The 24187-nt window shown below is 42.3% G+C and overlaps 1 protein-coding gene across 1 annotated transcript in view; it reads right to left on the reverse strand.

Annotated features, from left to right (window-relative positions):
* The window catches only part of xylt1 (xylosyltransferase I), an 84564-nt gene extending 77396 nt beyond the window's left edge, over positions 1–7168 (reverse strand). The window contains exon 1 of the mRNA XM_084078540.1: positions 6874–7168. Within this exon, the coding sequence (XP_083934666.1) occupies positions 6874–7164 (291 nt within the window). The 5' untranslated portion in view covers positions 7165–7168. The remainder of the gene's footprint in view (positions 1–6873) is intronic.
* Between the last annotated feature and the right edge of the window lie 17019 nt (positions 7169–24187).

Raw genomic sequence — 24187 nt, forward strand, 5'->3', positions numbered from 1 at the left:
CACACACACATACAATCTGCAGCAAACAGATCTATGTTTATTCGACCTGCCAATTTGGAGTCACATGGTGTGTATCTCAGTGTTTGTGTACTGTACCTGTGTGTGCGTGCGTGTGTGTGATTTTTTTGCTGTGCGGAGCACACACACACAGCATCTCATCGTGCTGCAGCCCAGTGATTCCAAGGACTGGGCTTGTCTACAGCAGCTGTTAAGGTGCCTCTCCAGTAGAGCATGTGAATGTGTGTACAGTACACATGTGGATGAACGTACAAGTGTGTGTATTTGCATATGCACATTGTCGCTGCCAGGCAGAAACCTCATATCTCCATACATGTATTTCAACTTTTAATGTCAGCCCCCCCGCAAAATAAGGCCCTACTTCATTGTACCAGTGAAAGTAGTGTAGTGAAAGTAGATCTACAAGCTCACAACGCCTTGCATCGCATGGAACAATTTTGGACTTACAAGGTTTCCACCCGACAGCAACTTGTCTCACACAGCGACTTACGGATATAAAACTATCTTCGTAATGACTTCCCGTCTTCATAGCACGAAATGTTCCATTAATAGAGAACACTGGGTGTATTGGCTGTTAACTCCATTATGTAGTTATCCTATTAGTTATAAAAATTATAATGGAAGTCACTCTGTATGCATCTCTTCCTCTTACACACAGTGATTGACAAGGCTGTGTGAACCACTCTGGCAGGTTTGATTCTTCCCATTAAGATTTTTATTTTTTCCTCCGGCAGACTGCCACCTAATGAACGCCCATTTTCCTATATACAGTAGAAATCCACCAAAGAGGCAGACAAAAGAGAGACTGCTGCCTGTACCCAAACTGTGAGATTATATGCGAACCACACCAGAGAGCCCCACATTCAGCACCTGTGCTAGAAGTAGTGCTTAGCAGGGTGGTGCCCGGTGATAGCAGAGCCCAGACTAGCAACGGAAACAAGACATGGTGTGTTCTTTGGGCTGCTATGGATACCAAAAGCCACAATAAACAGACCGAAATGTACATACCTTGAAGTTTCAGGATTCTATATCGATATGGTATTATATAAGTAGGGAGGCTACATTGCAACTCTATGAGTATTTCAACACAGTATAACATGTCACGGTATGCATTAAATACTAGTTTCCCTTTGGTGGATTTGAAGAAAGATGCTGCCACATTTACAAATTACACTTGAACTTCAAAGCATATTGAGTTTTCAGTCCACCCCTTTCAAGTCTGCAGAGTAGACTTACTTGCGTCTATCAGACCATGTTCCTGCCTCTATGCAAATTAAGCTAACCACTTAAACCCTATTTGTTGTACATCAAATAGTGAAAATAGCCAATCTACAACCTCACCATGCATTGTGAGCTTGTAGATCTACTATTTTCGCTGCATGTTTGCCTATTTTCACTGAACGTTAACCTATTTTGGTCAAATGTTCACCTATTATGACATGCCCAGAATAGAATAGAATATTATTGTTGTACAATGGCAAATGTTTGCCTATTCTTTGCTGAATGTACCTATTTTGGCAAGTGTTCGCCTATTATGATATGCCCAGAATATTGACACTATGGTACCTTATTCATTGGACCGCTGCTATTTTAGCTATTTTCTTTAACTTTTTAGAAATCCTTGAAAATGTTTGGCATTGTTTTAACTTTTTGAAAATGCCTAAAAGAATGACATGCCCACAATTGGGACACCAGGTTTAAAGTGGTTAACCCTTAAGGACAGATGGAAGGATAATGTATGATATCATATCTCACTTTTCCGTCATCATTAGGATACAGACAGAATAAGCCTTTAGTGATGTCATGGTTTGGAAATATGGAATTTTAAATCATACTGTCCGTTTCTGGTTTCTCCCTACACTGTAATTATGTATGTTCAAAGATATGCTCAAACCATAATAGCTCACACTATAAGACAATTTTCTTTCTGCACCTTCCAATTCCCAATGCCAACAGCTAAAATGTGGTCAAATTGGTTTTGCAGTGATGCAAAAACTATCACTGGCATTGCAAAGAAATGGCACTGGCACAAACTGGCACAGGCTGGTACTGAGAAGGCAAAATGACTGTGAAAGAGATACCATATGAGCCAGTGATTTTTCACAGAAGTACAGTTAGAGATGGTATTATAACAATATAATGCTTTCTAGAAATGTTCTACCATGCCTACACACAAGGGCACTATTACTCAACCCTATACATTTTCCCTGTGTCTCGTGGAGCATACTGTGATTGTCATGAGCTGAGTACTTGTGGCTGCCTTTGGTTTGTGTGTGTGCGTGTGCGTGTGCGTGTGCGTGTGCGTGTGCGCGTGCGCGTGCGCGTGTGCGTGTGCGCGCGCGCACGTGTGTGGTGTGGTGTGTGTGCGTGCGTGCGTGTGCCTGCGCGTGCGTGCGTGTGTGATTCAGCACTGTGATCAGAGACAACAGTGGTATGAATCAGAGTGTGGTTGTTGGTATTGTGGAGGAGGATGTGAAGGAGGAAGAGGCTATGAAGGAGAATAGGCTGGCAGCAACAATGGATTTCAGCAAAGCTCCTAAATGCAAAACAGATGCATCGAACATTAGCCCTGGTACATGACTACAATTTAAAAGCCAGTTGTTAAAGGCCTGCCCGCACTAGGGAATAAATCAGTTCCTCTTAACCACTTGAACCCCAGCAGATCGGCTAAATTTGGTGAAGAGATTTGGTGTAGATGGTAATAAGCAGTCCAAAAAAAATCAGGTCCGTTACACTGAGACTAGGCGGTTTAAGTGGTTAAAGGAACATTGTCATTTAACATCATGAAACAAGACCCCGAAATCATCACGACAGAAATCAGCCTACAAACTAAACACTACAAGGCAGAGAATGCTATACTTTAGAAAGAAAACTGTCTGTTTGAAACACTTCATACAAACTGCACATTCTTATATTATATATGTACAAACACATGTTGTTTCCATTATCTATCAACAAATGGTGAATACATGGGAAGAGGGTAATTTTAAATTAATTTCTTGGCTTTTTTCATGTCACCTGGGCAAATCTGTTGTGAAACCAGGAAGGAATACAGTAGTGTTCCACATGTTACATTGATTAGGCTGGGAAATACTTAACAACACATTTGAGATGACGAATAACCACTGGGTACACATACATACATTCATGACACCATGACTGTTACTGCAGATGGAAAGAAAATGTTGTAGCGGAGTTCGCGGTGGTGGTGATCTGCATTACTTTGCTCTCAATGCTGCCGGAGGTAGTTTTTAGTTTTTGTGTGAACCATTTTCCACATTATTCTTATAGCCAACCTTAATAAGCACCTAAGCTTGTATCTTTCAACCATGTGGAATGGGAAGATGTGATGTCACAAAAATCATCTCTCTCTCTCTTTCTCTCTCTATCTCTCTCTCTCTCTCTCTCTCTCTCTCTCTCTCTCTCTCTCTCTCTCTCTCTCTCTCTCTCTCTCTCTCTCTCTCTCTCTCTCTCGGCCTATAATTCAGAAGTCTAGTTTTGGTAAATAACGACATTTTATATATTATATGGAGGTGCATCTGTGAACTCTGTTTGTCCAATAAATAATGTAATATCACCTTTAAGTCATATCCGTCAGCACTGAGTTACTACTGCTGAAGTTCAGAAAGAATGTTGATGACTAAGAACTGTAGAGAGGAGAGACTGAATCCTGAGGTGAGGCTTTCTGCATTGCTTTGCTCTCTATGCTGCCGGAGGTAGATATATTTATTTGTGTGAAGTATTAACCATATTCCATATCCATCTAATAGCCAAACATACACGGTAAATTCCTCATTGTCAATTTAACTCTTGAGTTAAAATGGATAAATGAACACTGAAGATTTAGTGAGTGTAATAAGCACTTATTATGTCATGTATAATATTTTTCCAGTAACACAACATTATTGTCAGCAATAAATCAGAAAATGACAGACTAATTAACAAGAACATAAACATGTTTGTAACTGCGATGGACTAATTAAAGTGACACAGATATTCACTCATTCTAGAGAGCTAAGAAAGATATAAGATGAAATGTAATAATTAAAAAAAACAATAATGAAAAATGATTTGATTAAACGCCCTCTTTGAAATTACGCTTGGGAAGCCAACAACCAGTCCGGCCTCTTCATTCTTCAGAACCTTTTTCCCCTCAGCAAATACAGACAATCACTAATAGCTGCTTTGATGATAAAACCACGGTCATGCCTAATATAGTTCAATCTAATATAACTTCTCTGATGTAATATTGTTATGTTTCATCATGCAGCTTCTGGCTAATTCTAGTTTTGATGCTGATGCCCCCACCCTCCTCTCTACGTACAATACCTAGCATCCATAGGCACCTACAGGACACATGTATTTAGGTAGAGTGAGCAGGTGAGGTCCCAACAGAATTATTCTCTCATTCTCCCTCTCTCTCTCTCTCTCTCACACGCACGCACGCACGCACGCACACACACACACGTGCACACACACACACACGCACGCACGCACGCACGCACGCACGCACACACACACACACACACACACACACACACACACACACACACACACACACACACACACACACACACACACACACACACACACACAAGAGAATGAAAATCCAGAGATTAACCAGTGGAGGGAATTATGTGGCTAAGGGGTGCTAGCTGAGTGTGAGGGTCCAGGGGCTACAGGAATGCAGGAAGCGTGTCGGCAGCCTGACAGGGAGACAGCAGGCATGCAGGCTGGTAGAGAGTGGCATATTATGTGAAGAAGCGCCTTAAGGGTAGGGATGAAAAAGGTCACCGGAGCCGACACGCTGTTTCTAAAAGTACAGGATTTCTGCCTGGACAAATCACTATAGGCTATGTCCACTGCAGTCATTAATTGATTCTTTGCTTCATTATGGAGAGCTGTGGTTGTGCAAACGACATGGCCTCGCAACATGGGCCTGAATGGTGATTAAAATAAAAACATTTCCCTCACTCTAAATAATCGAATTAACCTATAGACGAAGGCCACGAGTCAAGCTGGTGTGGAAAACTTCAAATTTGACCTGTCCTTGGAACGACTTTCCCTCCACACACATTGCATGCGATGATGCCCCGGAGCCGCATGCAAGCGGGACGAAGGATTCCACCCGCTAGATGGATGGAGTGAGTCACGCTGAAATCACCGTAGGAGACAGATGATAATGTGCGTCTGTGAGCGGCTCATCCTGTATGCGGAGTCGCCCAGAGTCAGAGTGTCGCTACTAGCCTATCATCATAGACCAATGGATCTCAACCTATCATCATAGACCAATGGATCTCAACCTGTGGGTCGGGACCCACAGGGGGGTCCCCACATGATTTTGAGGGGGTCCCCAGATGACAGTGAAGTGACAATTTAAGGACTTTAAATACTTCTTTAATGCATCAAAGAAAAATACCATTACTGCATCAAAAGTAATCAACAAACTAACTGGTCAAACTTTGGCCACATTCTCAAATGATATAAGAAAGAGGCAGAACATTTGAAAATAGCCAATCTACAAGCTCACAATCCGTTGTGAGCTTGTAGATCTGCTATTTTCACAATATTTATCTGTGGAACCGAGTCAAACTAAATGTAATGCCTCAATTCCTACATTCCAAGTGCTTGTCAGGGTGGGGGGTCCCCAGTTCAGATATGATTATTTTGGGGGGTCACGGCCTGGAAAGGTTGAGAACCACTGATATAGACCACAGTAGGAAAGTAAAACCATGCTAACTTACAGCGTATGGCATAACCATGAACTAGCCTATACCTAATGTGGGAAATTACGCACAATATGTTGCATGGACTCCATGGACACATGGTTAGTTAAACTAGGATATGCATATAGTAGGCCTATATAATGGTATAGCAACTGTACATTCTCAATTAAAACCACATGTCTCTATTGTAGAACTATACCTATGACAGTAGCCAGGCTACTGTTTGGCATAGGCCTACTGTACATGTCCAATAGGTTTCAACTTCAAATGTGTATAGGCTACAACATGCTCTTTTATTTGTGGAATCAAGCTTTTCAACCAAGTGTTCAGCCAATAGAGTGCTTATGATCAATTAGGGCAGTTTTGCAGTTAGAATATTAGCTGCCTGGGCCTATTTGCTTTTCATTGTGTTTGGAACTAAATGTGGTCATTAGTGCCATATGTGTTGTAACTGCAGGCTACCTGGTGTTTGTTTTCAAAGCCCTATAATCTCTATAGGCGGACGCAGCCTGTGTATACAAATTCGGTCAGGCATTTCCAATTGACATTTAGGAACACAGTGGTGTTGGGTTCTGACTTAAGTGTAAATGATCAAATGAACCTGGTCAAATTACTGGACTGCCCCGAAAAGCTGCCTCGCACTGCCAACAGCCTTATGAAAGGATTTGCTGTGGAGTCAACTGTACTGAGTTTGGGTTTCACACCCAGCCATGGCATTTTAAACGAGGTGTGCAATGGAAAGCTTTCATTCAAACGGCACAACGTGGCCCCTGTCCTCCTCAGAGAGCGTCTCCCAACGATGCCCTGCTTCCCATATCCCCGAATGAAAGAAAGGGCATTTTTTTTGTCTGTCTAGCTTTAGAACGGCTAGATCTGATTGTTTTTCTCCCTCAAGACAGACAATGTCGAGGTGACAACAATCATACATGATACACGAGTCATTCATTCATTTTTGGGGCCCGTCCGTGCATCTCGTCTTCAAAAGCGCAAGGAATGGGTTTTTTGAGATGTTTAACCTCCTTGGGTATTCTACACAGGCTTGATCTTCACCACACAGCTCTTCCTACCAATAGGGGGTCGTACAGTGAGAAAGTAATCTAAAACATCAGTGATGTTGATCATGTCTTACCGGCTGCTGTATGTGTCGAACCGTCCCTTTCCCTTGCGGAGGAGGATAGTGCTGCTGTTGAGCCCCGCGTTTGAAATGCTCGCTGCTGCTGCTGGCTTTGTTGCCCGCGACCCGGTCTCTCTTCTCTCGCACGTTCGAGCCCGCCGCGTTTTCTCTCTCCTCGCCGTCGGAGTCGAGGCTGCTGAAGTTCCACACTATCAGCGTCTGCACCAGCAACACCGTGAGAGCCGCGATCAGGGCGGACCGCGAGCGGCGGGCCAGCCTGCGAGCGCACCAGCCCCCGACCATCATCTTCTCTTCGCACTGGATTGACGAGTGGAAGCAGACTGTCGGCTCTATCTGTGGCTCAGTCAGACTCAGGACGAGGAATGGAATAGAGGAGGGAGGAGGAGGAGGAGGCAGGCTGAGCCTCGCTTTGAGTCGGAGGAGGAGGCGAGGAGGACTCGTCGAGTGAAAAAGGCACAGGGCCACCGTGTGGTGGAAAACGGCAAAAGAGATGCTCAGCGAGATGCTCCAACACAGTGGATTTCAACCCTTCTGCCTTCGCATGTCAAGGTCCATTATTTATAAATGGGCATTTGAGCCACGGATTCAGCGTTTGATGAGACTTAGACAAAACTCATAATATTTTGTTATCGTTGGATGGATAGATATGGAAGATTTTGTTCATAATTCCATGCTGTATTGATGTTGTTGTTACTATAGGAGAGACAACAGGCAAACGTTGGATCAAAATAACAATTCTTCTACATTCTCTAATTGTGTAGACTTCTTGTAAATTAAGTAATGCAGATATTTAACAATCATGTATGTCTTGAGAGCGTAAAATGAAACCAAATGGACCCTCACCATTTGGTTTCATTTTACGCTCTCAAGAGTTAAAGATATACATAATAAGGGTCAATTTGGTTACCAGCTCTACATCATTTAGCTGGGGACCACCTGGAACCCCCTCAAGGACCAGTGGTGGTCCCCGGACCACTGGTTGAGAACCACTGCTCTAACAGGTAGCCTATTAGGGCACCTGGGCTGCGCACTAGCCCACAACGATGAGTACGCGTTGACGCACGTTTCGGCTATTTATAACATAAATAAAAGCTTAAGTCTGGGCTTTAGTCGCCACTATTTCCATTCAAAATGTTAAATTTAGTTATAGCCAAGCCTATTACATCAAACAGACGTGCCTACTGTCGTGTTGGAAAGGGCAGAACACAATATCAGCACCATGGACAGAGCAATTGGGATCTAGCTATGAAGTGACAACATAATTATCCACAGACAGGGCCATTGTTTATCTTCCGTAAATGTTGGGGATAGTTAAGTATCTGGACCCTTGCTGTTCTCAACTTCTGCAAGTTTTTTTGCTTGGCGAGATTTGACAGTATAGGAATTTGAAACCAATTTGGATAATTCGGTAAACACTGCTTTGGTTGAATTGCTGTGCTCTCAAATTAAGAATGTGGGAAGGGGACTTGGGCGGTTATTATAGTCATTGGAAGCAGGAATAACAGCTATAACATTCAGATCAGAATTTTGATGCTGAGTGCTTGGTCTAGTTAGCCTATGTGGCATGCAAAGGACTGGGGTGCAGGGCCTGCAAGACATGGAGAAGCTGGATTCCCCCAATCCTTTACTGTTTTTTTTATTACATTCTGGCCTTACCATGAATGAACAACTACAGATACAGGACGTTTGTGTTTAGATTTGTACAGTGTGTCTCAGCAGGAGGATAGCTCTATCTATAAGATGGTTGCATATATGTGTGTGTGTGTGTGTGTGTGTGTGTGTGTGTGTGTGTGTGTGTGTGTGTGTGTGTGTGTGTGTGTGTGTGTGTGTGTGTGAGAGAGAGAGAGAGAGAGAGAGAGAGAGAGCGAGAACACTTCCAGTATAGGCCACAGAAGTAAATCCACTATTTTGGTTTCCACAAATGTTTTTTAGTTTTTGTATAATGGAAGTCTATGGAATTCTAATTGTCCTGAAACTTTGCCCAAGTTTGGAGTCATACATCATAGTTGACAGACCTCATACTGTAGATGAATGACGTCACAGACTGGCCACATGAAGTCCGAGATCCTCACTGGAGTGGTTCCCATGTGTATCCATTCCCAAGATCCACATGGGAACAACAAGGCAATCCAAGGTTGATGCCAAGGTCACTGAGAGAAAACAACTGTTGAGGTGAATATAAGACTGTAGGCTCGACACAGACAATAGCTATAGTACTATAGCAAATGAATGGCTGGTTGGTTGATGGACAAAAAAGTAAGGAAAACAAGAAAATTGCTAGATAATGGAGCAGGCTAGGTTTTGTCAGTCCCCTGAATGGGGCCAGAGTTATATAGTGCTTGTAGAAAGGGTGTATTGCATAACATTGAGTTATTATTTTGTTCCCCACTCTATGTTTTTCACCTTGTGTAAAGCCTTGACTGACAGCAAGACAAAGCAAATTATGCAAAGCTCAAAACAACTGCTTGATAAAAGTCATTCAGATATTCTCAGTCAGTGTCTGATATTCTCAGACAGTCTGAGCAGCCGACCTTGTGGTTTTGAAGTCGACAAGGCAATTAGAACATTCCTATAATTCTCTGAATTACATTCAATGTTTTATATCTGTTACAAACAAAGGCCCATCTATCTGGAAACAATGCTAAACATGATGGGAACAATTTATTAATGTCAGTCGACAAGCAGGTAGACACAAATATAATGTTTTGCAAGCTTGAGCACAGCAGTACCCCTCAAAGGAGAGCAGATAGTAGCTAAAGCGTCCTATTACCCATGTTGAAAAGCTTAATCAGTATTCACATCGCAAATACCGTAATGGCTTCCTTAAAAAAAATTGCACTTGAATTGCTGCACAAATGATTAACATGGGGATATTTCTTCAGCCAAACAGAGTAGTCTAAGGCAGCTACTGAGATAAGTATCCAGACCACAGGCAGATAAATGATGCATTGAGTTTCAAAATGCCATTGTGCTCCACAGACATTGCATAGATATTTGAGTGTCTAATAATTGGCAATACTTTGTTGAGTGTGAATGAATGAGTGCAAGAGGGGGAGGGTAGTGAACAAAAGACAGGGCACGGGTAAATTAAGAAGAATCAAGAGAAAAGGAAACAGGAAGACAGTTAGGTAGATGAAGTTGGAAAATGGTCTGCATTTCTTTTGCAATGGTTCTCCACCTTTTCAGGCAGCGACCTCCAAAAATAATATTTTTTTTAACTGGGGAAACCCCAAAATAATCATATTCGAATTGGGGACCCCCCACCCTGACAAGCACTTGGAATGTAGGAGTTGAGGCATTACATTTGGTTTGACTCGATTCCACAGATAAAAATTGTGAAAATAGCAGATCTACAAGCTCACAACGCCTCACACTGTGAGGCGTTGTGAGCTTGTAGTTCGGCTATTTTCACAATAAATGATTGTCTCTTTCTTATATTATTTGACAATTTGACCAATGTTTGACCAGGTTTTATACTATAGTTTGTTGATTACTATTGACGCAGCAAAGGTATTTTTCTTTGCTTTCTTTTACCCCTTTTTTTATGTATTAAAAAGGTCTTCAAAGTCTTCTTTAAATTGTCACTTCACTGTCATCTGGGGACCTTCCCAAATTCATGTGGGGACCCCCTTGGGGGTCCCAACCCACAGGTTGAGAACCACTATTCTATTGCACCTACTCAATGTGTGTAGTTGGGGGCCCACTTGCAATATCTTCACGGCCCACCAGTGGGCCCCCGGCCCACAGGTTGAGAATCGCTTGCTCACGGACACTACAATGAACCAGGGATGGAGCTGGGAACCTTCTGGTTCCTATAGACAGCTGCTCTACATCCTGAGTCACTGCCGGCCCATGAACTCTGAACCTTCCAAAAAGGAGAAAGAGAACAATGCTATATTGTATGAAGAGCAAAGATAGACAGATGTGTGTGGAGTCAGAAAAAGACAAGTAAAAGAAAAGATAAAGTAAAGAGCCACACATAAAGACACTGGGAAAGCATGACAGTGAATGAAATAAAAAAGGAGAAGCACTGGGTAGAACATGAGAGAGAAGACACAGAGAGAGAGAGAGAGAGAGAGAGAGAGAGAGAGAGAGAGAGAGAGAGAGTGAGCTGCTCCATCTCCTCTGGCGGCAGAGCCGTCGCTTCGTGTCTCATTAGACATAGCTCCAGTGCCCGGGGGACCAAGTGGGCAGACTGTCGCCGTGACAATGGTTACCGTTCCCCGTGGCAACAAATGAGGATTTTAATTAGAGCTGATCTCACTGACAGTCAGACAGACGCATGCAAACACATAACACACAAACGCACACATACAAACATAATAAAATACATAAATATATACAGTATATATATAATATATACTTCCGGAGAAGCGGACTGAGTGGCCCTGTCTTTCCCTATAGGACTGACCGTGGGTGCTACTGGGACGTAAGTCGGGGCTTGATCAACCCTGGCTGGGTCACCTGGGCGAGGGTGTATGTTGTATGTTCCGAAACACCCTATGACCCCAGGCTACACTGATGATGCGTCCCAGTTGCATCCATGTGATGTATTTCTTTATTATTTATTAGTATATACAGTATATACAGTATATATAGGCTATACAGCAGCGCTACTCAACCCGCGGGCCGCATGCGGCCCGCCGCCCGCGTCTTGGCGGCCCCTTGTGGTCAAACCAAAAAAAAAAAAAAAAAAAAAATGTTTTTCTTTTTTTTTTTTAAGCACAGGATAAAAAATATACATTTCCGTTCAAATATATGGGTTGCTATTTTTTTTTTCAAAAACAAACATCAATTGTTACAGGTATAATGCATAGTTTTCTATGCATTTCGGGTTTTTGGGGGGGTTTGACCCCCATTTTTTTTCGGCCGCGCGGGTTTGCCGCGCGCCCAGGATAGGTGTCCCTTATTTCAATCTCTGGGAGTTGGCCCTAACCCTAACCTTGAAAATCGAAAATAGGACCGTCATTTTTAGCTTGCGGCCCCTTGGACTTTTGGTATTTTGCTGAGTGGCCCCTGAGCCATCTTAAGTTGAGTAGCCCTGCTATACAGTGTGTATATACAGTGATACACATATAGTACATACATCAGAATCAGAAGCAACTTTATTGTCACATCACAGGTTTACAGGTGTAAAACCGTGAGGGAAGTTTTTGTGCAAGCTCCATCGTTTGTCCATAAGAGAAGGGGAAGAAGAAGATGGGGGGGGGGGCAGGGGGGAGGACAAAGAAATTATCTACATATTTACACATAGTACCGGATATCTATCCGGCGCGTTGAGTACCTGAGGTAAGACATAAAGGTGCGTGAGCATACAGTAGCAGCAGATATATACTGTACATGATGTGCTACAGTATGGGCGTTAGTTAAGGTACGAGAAGAAACTGCGCGTTGTACATGGGATTAATGTGCAAAGTGTCAGCACGTGTCGACATACATACATACATACATACATACATACATACATACATACATACATACGTACATACATACATACTGTACACATACATACATACATACATACATACATACATACATACATACATACATACATACATACATACATACAGTACATACATACATACTGTACATACAGTACATACATACATACATACATGCATGCACGCACGCACGCACGCACGCACGCACGCACGCACACGCGCACGCACGCACGCACGCACGCACGCACGCACGCACGCACACACACACACACACACACACACACACACACACTGTATACATAATTATGTAGGATATGTAGATAGAGAGATAGATCAGATAGAATCAGTGTGGATCTAGGCTAGCAGAGGAAAGGACTTGGGTGCAGACTTGGGTACAACAAAAGCCTCTGTGGTACTTGAGAGTGTACACAGTGGACCCTTAAGGGTCCACTTGAATCGATTTTGTACACTTGCAGTTAAATTATCATGGAGAATTTTACTGTGCGGACGTTGCGCGACATGACTCTTCAAGCCCTGGGCATCCTGCCGCAGGGTACTCTCATACAGTCTGAAGTTTATGTTATCATGCAGCTTGCTGGCTGGAGAGCATTAGAAGAACAGCATAGCACAGCAGTGGATAGTTGTCCTTGACAGCCATGCCCCTAGGGAATGAGTGGGAGTCTTTTCTTCCACTCGCTGTGGTACAGCGACGGAGCAAAGTGGCAGACATGGTTTTTGCCAGGCCTGACATTAAGTACAAGACAAAGAAATGAAGAGCAGACGGTGGATCAAATAGATATGGCCTAGGCTGGGGAAACTGACATATTGTGGTTTAGAGCAGTGCTTCTCAGCCTTATTTTATTCCAAGGACCTCCAGTTCGATATGCATTAGGCCACAGACTAGTCTACACTGTAAAATCCTCTGTGTTAGTTTACAGTATTTGTATTTGTGAGTTACAGACCCGCAAGTGTCCTCCTAACTATCAATCATTTAGCTGCGGACCCTCTGGGATCCCCTTAGGACCCCTGGGGGTCCCTGGACCCCACTTCGAGAACCAGTGGTTTAGCGCTTTCATGCAACTGCACCTCTAGAGGTCTTGCGCGGCTGAAGTGGTTTGTCTGTAGTTGTTGACTGGGCAAAGGTGATACTGTAACATGTGAGCTTTTGTGGTGATTTAAAATGGTCATACAACTGTTGGTCTTCATTTTAAGTCATTCTGACTTTTTTCTTTACTTGCTGACATGCAGACATGTAAATGTTGTCCTGGATGTTACTTCAGCTAGCTGTACTCAAAATAAGCCTTGGGGTTATTAAAAGGCCAAGGACTGGTATGTTACATTTGAAAGTGTTTTTGTTTCTGTGGATTGTGACAGGTAGACTAGCACCAGAGTGACATTCAGTTTGCTGTCACAGGTGACTTACAGTTTATGGCATCGGAGCTTGGCGGTCTTCTAAAATCTCAAGTCAGCCACATTATCCCACACAACCGTGTGTGTGTGTGTGTGTGTGTGTGTGTGTGTGTGTGTGTGTGTGTGTGTGTGTGTGTGTGTGTGCGTGCGTGCGTGCGTGCGTGCGTGCGTGCGTGCGTGCGTGCGTGCGTGCGTGCGTGCGTGCGTGTGTGTGTTTGTGCGCGAGCGCTTGCGCGTGCGTGCGTGTGTGCAAGTGTGTCTGTAAGTTTCTTTGTGCACTCTTAATGTTTCTTCTGGGACTCTCAGCAGGGAAATGGATAAACGTATTCCAACAGCATACCAATCTTTTCTCCCATCAGACAGCTTATAGCACTGCAACACTGCACATCATGTCAGGTACACAGCAGAAATCACCACTTGAAAACCACACCAACCTGAGCAGTGTGAAGCCATGGTTACAAAAGTGAGTGTGCGGATAAGAAGGCATAAAGTAAAGCCTTATTTATACATTGTTTCATGCCTGTGCTGCTCACGTAAAGTATCTGATCTAGAAGTTCATAAAACGTCACAGCATGGTGCATTGTTAGCTTGTAGATCAGCTATATTTGGTGTGTGACATGGCACACACCCGAGTAGAGTATAAATCACGCATAAGCCTTTGCACTAAAGGCTAAACTAAACTAGGATCAGGAGCATTTTTTTGGACACATTTTTCAAATTTGCATAATCTGAAAAAAATAATGAATGGATTGCCATGACACTTTCTGAGCACATTAATACTCCCTTCTAGAGGATGAACCCTATTGATTTTGGTCATCCCATGACATTTCCCCTACTGTAGTTCCACCCTTAGGCCAAACGTTCCACTTGCACACAAGATATCTCAAAATGTAATGGGTGGATTGCCATGAAACTTGGTCAGAAACCTGCCTACCAGTGACATTATCGATTCCAATAGAAACTACAGCCCTTCTTTTCCTGAAAAGTTAACCTGCTGAAATAGAAAGCTTTCTTCTTGCATTAATACAAAATAAAAAGTTTGAAATCTTGTTTGAAAATGCAGATGATGACACTGGTAGGCAGATTTTTGAAACAAGAGTCCGACTGATAAGCCCATATATGGCGAACTCTGTATCTGTTGATCCCTGTATATGTCCCTTATATATACGTAGCCTATATACCCATATATGGGCATGCCCCCTTTTGTGCCCATACAGTATATGGAGCTGACTGATTTGTTTGCGCCTAATGCCATGACAACACATTGAGGTTAGATGATGACACATTCCATATTTGGGTGTAGCTGCATTGGGAACCCCTTATATGGTTATGGCTGTATCATGGTGACATGAACCTGATTTATACATTGTTGCATGCCTGTGCTGCTCACTGAAAGTATCTGATCTAGAGGTTCATAACAAGTCACAGCATGGTGCATTGTGAGCTTGTAGATCAGCTATGTCATGACATGTCAGAGGTACTTTAAGTACATTTTGATACCAATACTTTTACTCAAGTAAATTTTGAATTCCTGACTTTTACAGTACTTGTAAGTTAAGTGAAAGTACCAATACTGCAATGTAGAAATACTCTGTTACAACTTGTAACAGAGTATTTCTACATTGCAGTATTGGTACTTTCACTTAAGTAAAAAAAAAATGGAGTACTTTTTCCACCACTGCTCATAGTCAGAGATGGGAAGAAAACGGAGTACAAGTACTTTGTTACTGTAGAACTCATGCATACATTCGCAGGTGCAAAGTACGTCAGTTACGCGCTCTGGTCAGAGACACACACCTACTGTAAATAGACTAAAAGATAAAACTAGTGTTTACAAATCATATACCGTACATATATTAGGCCTACAAGATGCTCTTATTTTGAAATAGCTTTTCCTTGTTTTTAGAGGAAGTTTGTTGTGTTAATTCCGCTGGTCTGTAAACTGACCTCACGTCACCCTCACCAGCACCACAGACGGAGGAAATGTAAACAAGAACACGTGGATTATAAACGCAAGACTTGGCCAAAGTTCATATTTACAATATATGAAACCATGCTCCTTGACTTAAACCAGTAGTTCTCTAACTTTTTCGTGTCAAGGACCCCCAAAATGAATCGTATTTGGCTGCGGACCCCCATCTCAAAACATTTTGTGCCAGAGATTTTTACAAACATAGCAGATCTACAAGCTCATATCACTGCACGAATTAGCTTGTAGATTTGCTATTTTTTGAATAGCCAAGGTATAAAATATATGGTTAAAGTGGTTAAAATGATTGTGATGCTACTGTATATACGTTGCAGTATTGATACTTTTACTTAAGTAAAACATTTGTGTACTTTTTCCACCACTGACTGCACTGCACCCACTTTGAGAAAACCTGCCATAGAAGCCAGGTTTAATATAGGCTCTATGCACAGCAGCCATATTATCACTTCCTTCACAGGTGTTTCCAGTGGGCCAACATGCACAATATCAGCACCCTGACTCTGTTTGACCAGAATGGAACAGAGCCTTCATTAGTATCATTGGTAACACCTGTGAATGTCTTCATAATATGGCTGCTGTGAATAGAGCCAATTGCTCCACACTCGTCCTCTATGACAAGTCTTAGCCTTTTGTTTTAGCCTTTTAATGTTTTCTTTTCTTTTGTTTTATTTTTTTCTCCTAATAAAATTAATTGGGCCCCTGACTTACTTTCTTCACAGGTGTTTTTAAGCTGTTTTGTAAAGCGACTTTGGATACTAGAAAAGCGCTATATAAGTCTGATGTATTATTATTATTATTATTACACTCCCTAGGAAGCAGGGGGGGAGGGGAGGGGCGGGGCTATTTGAACCACAAATTATCGGGCCCGCCCCCTCTCTCACAAATACACCGACCGACAAACACACACACTCACAGACACTCAGCTCTGCAATGTTTCGAAGTAAAAAGAGTGAACTAAACAACTCATAATGTTTACCAGGGTGGTAAAAAAAAAAGCTGCTAAAACCAGACCGTGGAAACACAATGAATTATCTCCAACCGACAAAGACTGAGGTGAGTTTCTATAGCCCTGAAACATGACTCGAGTCATACCATGACAGTCATGGAACCACTTGTTCCTGGTTTGCGATTTTTTTTTTTACATTTACAACAATCACATCTACATTAACGTTCCGATTTCAAATATAAAGTGCTGACCCTCAAGCTACTGATGTAAGAAGTTGGGGCGCACTGTACTCGTATCTTCCGTATTGTTCAATAAAACGCATTTTTAATCCGATCGGCGGCCATTTTATTTTTTATTTGTAATATATCAGAGTGCAATACACCTCCCAGCCGATAGGGGCGCGTAGTTGAAAGCATTGGAGAAAATGGCTGGTGATCGGATTAAAAAGCTTTTTATTGAACAATACGGACGATACGGATACTTAGACCAGTGCACTTTAACTGGTTACATCCATGGCTTGGGGGTCAGCACTTTATATTTGAAATGTGAACGTTTATGTAGATGTACGGCTTGTAAATGTCAAAAATTCGCAAACCAGGAACAAGTTGTTCCATGACGCTTGTGGCAGACGAGCGTCATGTGAAACATGGCCATTCTACAGGTGTGATAGCTTAGCTAATTAGCTGTTCAGCATTAAGGAATTGATGGAATTGTGTGTAATTTCACTTTGATGTTCCTTTGGAAAAGCAACAACTAGTAAGGATGAAGAGCTATGTTGTGTGATGTTTGTGAAGGGAATATGTTGTAGTGTTTGTTTGTGATGCTGAGACACTGAGTGCCGCGCTATGAGCTTGTAGATCTGCTATTTTTGAAAATTTGTGAAAACCTCTGAATATATGTATTTTTTTAAAACAAACATTTTTTCAATGGGCTCTATGAACAGAAGCCATACTGGAAATAAATTGGGCCTCTTCCTTACTTCCTTTTACAGGTGTTACCAATGATACTAATTAAGGCTCTTTTCCATTCTGGTCAAACAGAGTCAGGGTGCTGATAGTGTGTTTGATGGCTCACTGGAGACACTCTGCTACACCATTGGGTCTCAAAGTGTTCTTGAGGGGGGTTCCAGATGGCCCCTTATATATCTGTAACTCTGAGAGTGTACACATACAACCAAATGGACCCTCACTGGTTCATTTGAACACTCAGAGTTATGGGAGTCCTTGAAATTAAAAGAACCACTGTGCTACACTGAATGAAACAGAGCCTTCATTAGAATCATTGGTAACACCTGTGAAGAAAGTAAGTCAGGGGCCCAATTAATATGGATACTATGCCGTGGTGGAAAAAGTACTCAATGTGTTTACTTAAGTAAAAGTCTCTATACTGAAATGTAGAACTACTCTTGTTACAAGTAAAAGTCTGGAATTCAAAATGTACTTGAGTAAATGCACTTAGTTACTTTACACCACTGCTACTGTGCATAGAGCCTATTTGTATCCAGGTGGACTGTTCAGCGTTGTTTTGTTGATGCCGCCAGTATGTCATGTTTCTAATGTAATAATGTAATGTAATGTAGTTGTGTATTTGGTAGTGCAAGACCGCCAAGGTTCTTTGATCTCTAAGAATGCTTTACATCATTGGTTCTCAAAGTGGGGTCCGGGGACCCCCAGGGGTACTTGAGGGGATACCAGGGCCAGGGGGTCCCCAGCTAAATAATTTATAGGAACCAAATGGACCCTTATGGGTCTGTAACTCTGAGACCCTAACGGGTCCATTTGGTTCCATTTGTACACTCTCAGAGTTACATTAACATTGATTTTACAATATAAATTGGGGTCCCAGAGATAGAAATACCATTAATTGGGGGTCCGTAGCCTAATGCATGTCAAACGGGGGGGTCCTTAAATTACAATGATTGAGAATCACTGCTAGAGCCGTAAAAATCTTCTCTTATGGGGGTCCCTGGCTTATCTTTTCAAATGGGGGTCCGTGGGCTAATAAGTGTCAATTTGGGGGTCCTTGACAGGAAAAAGTTTGAGAACCACTGCTTTACATAACCGTGGGGACTTTTATTTTGTTCCAAATAAAATAATTAATAAATTGATCTAGCATATTGAAATAGGATTTTGGTATGCAAACTGGAATAGACTGGAATAAGTGAATGCATTTTGCATATATATATATATATATATAGTAAAATTGTGTCGCAGATTAAAGTTTTTCCATGGGTTTCATCGATAGATTCATTGACTATCAGTGTTGTGTGAATGAATGGTAGACATTTAACCACTTAAACCGTCAACACTTTGTAAACTTGACCTTTGGCTCTGTACTTGATTTGCTCCTTTTTCCCAAAACCACTTTGCCATCTGCTATTTTCGACTAATGTTCCCCTCAGCATAGGGATGCTATATAAGTTTGATTAGATAAACTATGCTGTGTACAGGATACAGTATACGTATATATCTGGTATTTATCTGGCTCTCGGTCACTTGAATTAATGTTTGTTTGTTTGTTTCTCAGAGTGGATACGGACTGTGCCGAGGTTGCGCCATAAATGCCCAGAAGACTGAGGTTCTCACCTGCAGTATAACACCCTCCCAGAACATCCACCTCTAATGACGACGCAGAGGTGATCTGGTGAAGCTAGCCAGATGTACGTAGGCCTGTCACAATTCTTACATAATCGTCTGATTGCAATCATTTGAGATAATCGCAATTATTTTGCATAATCGTTGAACTATTATTATTTGTATGACAATTAATCGTCAACTTAAATTTGTAATCATGACAGCCCTGGACGGACGGACGGAGGATGGAGATGACGGGATACGCCGCTGGAAGGCTCAACCCGAGGATACCCTAGAGATCTAGAGCTTGGAGATCTCTCTCTATCCACGGATTTGTCTGCATGGGGCGGGGGGGATTCCTCTGCGGCGCTGGCCCTGGTCTGCCTGCGGTGGTCTCCATCCGGTGTATCGATCGCTGATTTATCACATAATTCCACTTCAGTGTGTTTTGTGCACACGACAGTGTGTCACGACAGTGTGTATGTGTCTTCGTTGATGCATAAATCCACGACAGTGCGTTCTGTGCTTTTGTATCCACCTCGATGTTAAACACCGGTTGGTTTCCGCCGCAGAAAGACCCAGGTCGGCCGGGGGTTTCCTCTGAAGACGGCTCAAAGTAAGGAACCTCTTTAGGGCTGTCACCATTATGACGTTGAACTTGGCGATAAATTGTCGCTCAAATAATTGCGATTTAACTATTTAATTGCGTCTTACTGACATTTTGAATAAAACTTTGTCTGGCTTTTTTTAGGCTTCGTAAACAAAAGGCGAGCTACACGCTCAAAACGCATCACGTCGTGATGCGTTTTGAGCATGTAGTTCGGCTATTTCCACAATTTTTTGAAAATGTTTAAAAAATATATCAACATTTTTCAACATGGAAACGATTATGACTATGATCCCCAAAAAAGTATTGCGGTTATCTCAAATACTTGCGATTATGTAATAATAATTGTGACGGTCCTACCTGGTCATTTTTCCTTTTCCTTTGCTGGATGCTGCAGTTGCTTTATGCTGCAGTTTGTTGGATGATGCTTGTGGTCAATACAGCTATGCTGTTCGTGTTGGATGCCGTTTGGGTCGTACGTGTGATGATGTGGTTAAAGATTTTTGCTCTTTTTTTTCAGGTTTGAAGGCCAACGTTGAATCTATGACTATGTTGGTAGTGTAGTTTTTGTTTTCATCTGCCTCTGCAAATCCAGGCTGTACCTGGTCATTTTGAAAAGGTCCATAAGACCTTGTTCATTTGTAAGGTCACTGTTTGGTAGGTACCAAAAAGACACTGTTTGGTAGGTCCCAAAAGTCACTTTTTGGTAGGTACCAAAGGTCACTTTTTTCTGGCTGGGTTGGGGGGAACTGTGTAAATCCAGGCCTGGACCTGGTCATCTTAAAGGTGTGTGTGTGGGGGGGGGGTCACACGATCACACACGATCATCAATTTCAAACCAATGGAGCAACTATTTTTTGTTTCTCGCCCACCTGAGTTACATCACGGCAAGGTAACTATACAATGCAAACATCTAGCAAAGTTATTTCATGATATTTTATGAACAATCTAATAATGAGCATTTTTCTTTTTTTTGTTTGCTAGCTTTATTTTTTCCAGAAGGAGAAGCCATTCCGGTACACTTCGGTGAAAAAGAGAAGGCAAGTCCCCCGATGTATTCGCTATGGGGTCGGGTGAAGGCCAACAGGAAGCCCGACCCCAGATGACCCCGATCTTCAACGCGGAGCAGCTCTGTTGTGCACAGCGGCCACTCGATCCTGTAGGTTTACACTCTATAACACTCGAAGGATCAGACCCTTCCTCACCCAGGAGTCAGCCCAGCTCCTTATCCAGCCATCAGTCATATCAAAACTTGACTATTGTAACTCTCTCCTTGCTGGCCTCCTGGCATGTGCACTTAAGCCTCTCCAAATGATCCAGAATGGAACTTTTGGTCTTCAACCAGCCAAAAAGGGTCACATGTCTTCATCTTCTCCGCTCCCTCTATTGGCTCCCAGTTACTGCCTCGCACAGAGTACAAAACACTGACATTGGCCTACAAAGCAACCAAAGGTATGGCACCCCATATCTTCAAAGCCTGATCCAACCCTACAACCCCCCCCCCCGCTCTCTCAGATCAGCTAACACAGGGAAGCGGTCAGAACCTTCGCTAAAACATCCAGGACAACGCTCCACACGTCCCATACTCTTCTCCCTTCTGGCTCCCAAACTATGGAATGAACTCCCCATTGCAATTAGAACTGCAGACTCACTCTCAACCTTCTGCCATAATCTGAAGACTCACCTCTTTAGACTCCACCTAAGCCTGTAGCACTTGCCCTAGCCTTGACGACCTTGCAGGCTTATGCAAAGGCTAAAATGTAACTTCGATAGGATGTTATGTAATCAGATGGTAATTGTTGACCTGGCATCCTATAGAGTGTATAGTTTCAATGTACATGCTGATGATAGGTCCTTGGTTTACGTATGTATTAATTACGTTTATGTATTAATCGCTCTGGATTAAGCATCTGCAAAATGCCTACATTTTAAAGCTCCTTCCTCCACCACCTCCTTCCACCACCACCACCTTTTACCACCTCCTTCCACCACCTTCTACCACAATTTACAATCTAGACATTTAGCAGACGCTCTTAATCCAGAGTCATTTACAGTAAGCAAGGACAACACAAGATAATGCATCAAATGCATCGAAATGGTAATCTAATAATAAAGTAATAAATAAGTAAACTAATAATCTAATAATAAAGTAATACATAAGTAAACCAATAAACTAATACATAAGTAAACCAAGAACCTATCATCAGCCTGTACATTGAACCTATACACACTATAGGATGCCAGGTCAACAATGACCTGGCATCAGTCTACATAACATGCTATCTAACATTTTAGCCTTTGCATAATCCTGCAAGGTTGTCAAGGCTAGGGCAAGTGCTACGGGCTGAGGTTGAGTCTTCAGATTAGGGCAGAAGATTGGGAGTGAGTCTGCAGTTCTAACTGCAATGGGGAGTTCATTCCATAGGTTGGGAGCCAGAAGGGAGAAGAGTCTGGGACGTGTGGAGTGTTGTCCTGGATGTTTTAGAGAAGGTTCTGACAGCTTCCCTGTGTTAGCTGATCTGACAGAGTGGGAGGGGTTGTAGGGTTGGATCAGGCTTTGAAGATATGGGGGTGCCATACCTTTGGTTGCTTTGTAGGCCAATGTCAGTGTTTTGTACTCTGTGCGGGCAGTAACTGGGAGCCAATGCAGGGAGCAGAGAAGGGGGAGACATGTGCTAAGTTTGGCTGGTTGAAGACCAAGCGTGCTGTGGCATTCTGGATCATTTGGAGAGACTAAAGTGCACATGCCGGGAGGCCGGTAAGGACATAGTTACCATAGTCCAGTTTTGTTATGACTGATGTCCGGATAAGGAGCTGGGCTGACTCCTGGGTGAGGAAGGGTCTGATCCTTCGAATGTTATAGAGTGTAAACCTACAGGATTGAGTGGCTCTTGAATGAGAGCTGACTGTCCAGGACAACACCAAGGTTCTTGGCTGTTGGAACCAAAGTTACCAGGGCGTTGTCTATAGAAATGGTTAGATCTTGCATGGGGCAGGACTTAGCTAGGAAGAAGTGAAGTTCAGTCTTGTCTGGGTTCAGCTTGAGGTGGTGTGAAGACATCCACTGTGAGAAGTCAGCCAGACATGCAGTGATGCACTCTTCCACCTGTTTGGCATACGTGGGGAAGGATGGAAACATTTGAGTGTTATCGGCATAGCAGTGATAAGATAGATTGTGCACAGAGATAACAGCGCCAAGAGATTTAGTGTACAAGGAGAAAATGAGGGGGCCAAGTACAGATAGCTGGAGGACCCCGGTTCGGAGGGTGCGGGGAGAGGAGAGCAAATCTTTCCAAGAAACCTGGTAGGTCCAGCCAGTTGGGTAGGAGGAGAACCCAGCTGGTGGTTCACTGTGCCAAATGCTGCTGATGGGTCTAGAAGAATCAGGACTGCAGCATGTAGTGCTTCTGTGACTACAAGGAGTGCAGTTTCCGTAGAGTGGGCCGGTTTGAATCCTGACTGTTTGGGATTAGGGCTGAACGATTTTGGGAAAAAATCTAATTGCGATTTTTCTAACCGATATTGCGATTGCGATTTGATTGCGATTTTTTTTATAAAAAAAAAAAAAAAAAACTTAAACATTTTTTTAAATTCAAGCTTCAGTTTAGTATTCACTGTGTACGTTTAAAAAGTAATTGGAAGTAATGGAACATTACCAAATGGCATACCATTTATTTACTGTTCTAGATTCTAATAAATAAGGATGAGAACTAAAAGATATGAATTGCTTCATTGCTTCCAACATGTATCTTCCAAGTACTTTTTTTCCCATGTATATATTCAAACATTTAGCTGGAATAGAAATAGCTTATTTTTGTAAACAACCCAACATTGAACTTGTGCTTCTCTTCTCAAGAAGAGAAGCTTTTTCTGAAATGAAGTTAAATAAATAAAAATAAAAATAAAATTAAACAAATAATTACCATTTTGTGTAAACAATTCACAGCAGTGAAATAAGTAGGTCTTTCACTTATGGCTCCAGAAGCATATTTACTGATATCCAGTATTTAGCTTATGTAGATTAACATTCAACTAAAATGTAACACTTTTTTGTCTCACAAGCCAAAGTCCTCTCCTACTGTACATTGTATTACTACTACTCCTTGGAAGTGAAAAACTCAGAATACATAACGCAGTGGTGGAAAGTAACTAAGTACATTTACTTAAGTACTGTACTTAAGTACAATTTTGAGGTATTTGTACTTCACTTGAGTATTTCTAATTTCCAATACTTTAACTCCTACTCCACTACATCTCAGAGGCAAATATTGTACTTTTACTCCACTACAATTATTTGAGAACTTTAGTGACTAGTTACTTTGCAGATATAAATTATAATAT

This window comes from Gymnoscopelus microlampas (assembly GCF_963454915.1).
Source record: "Gymnoscopelus microlampas genome assembly, chromosome: 2".
Lineage (NCBI taxonomy): Eukaryota > Metazoa > Chordata > Actinopteri > Myctophiformes > Myctophidae > Gymnoscopelus > Gymnoscopelus microlampas.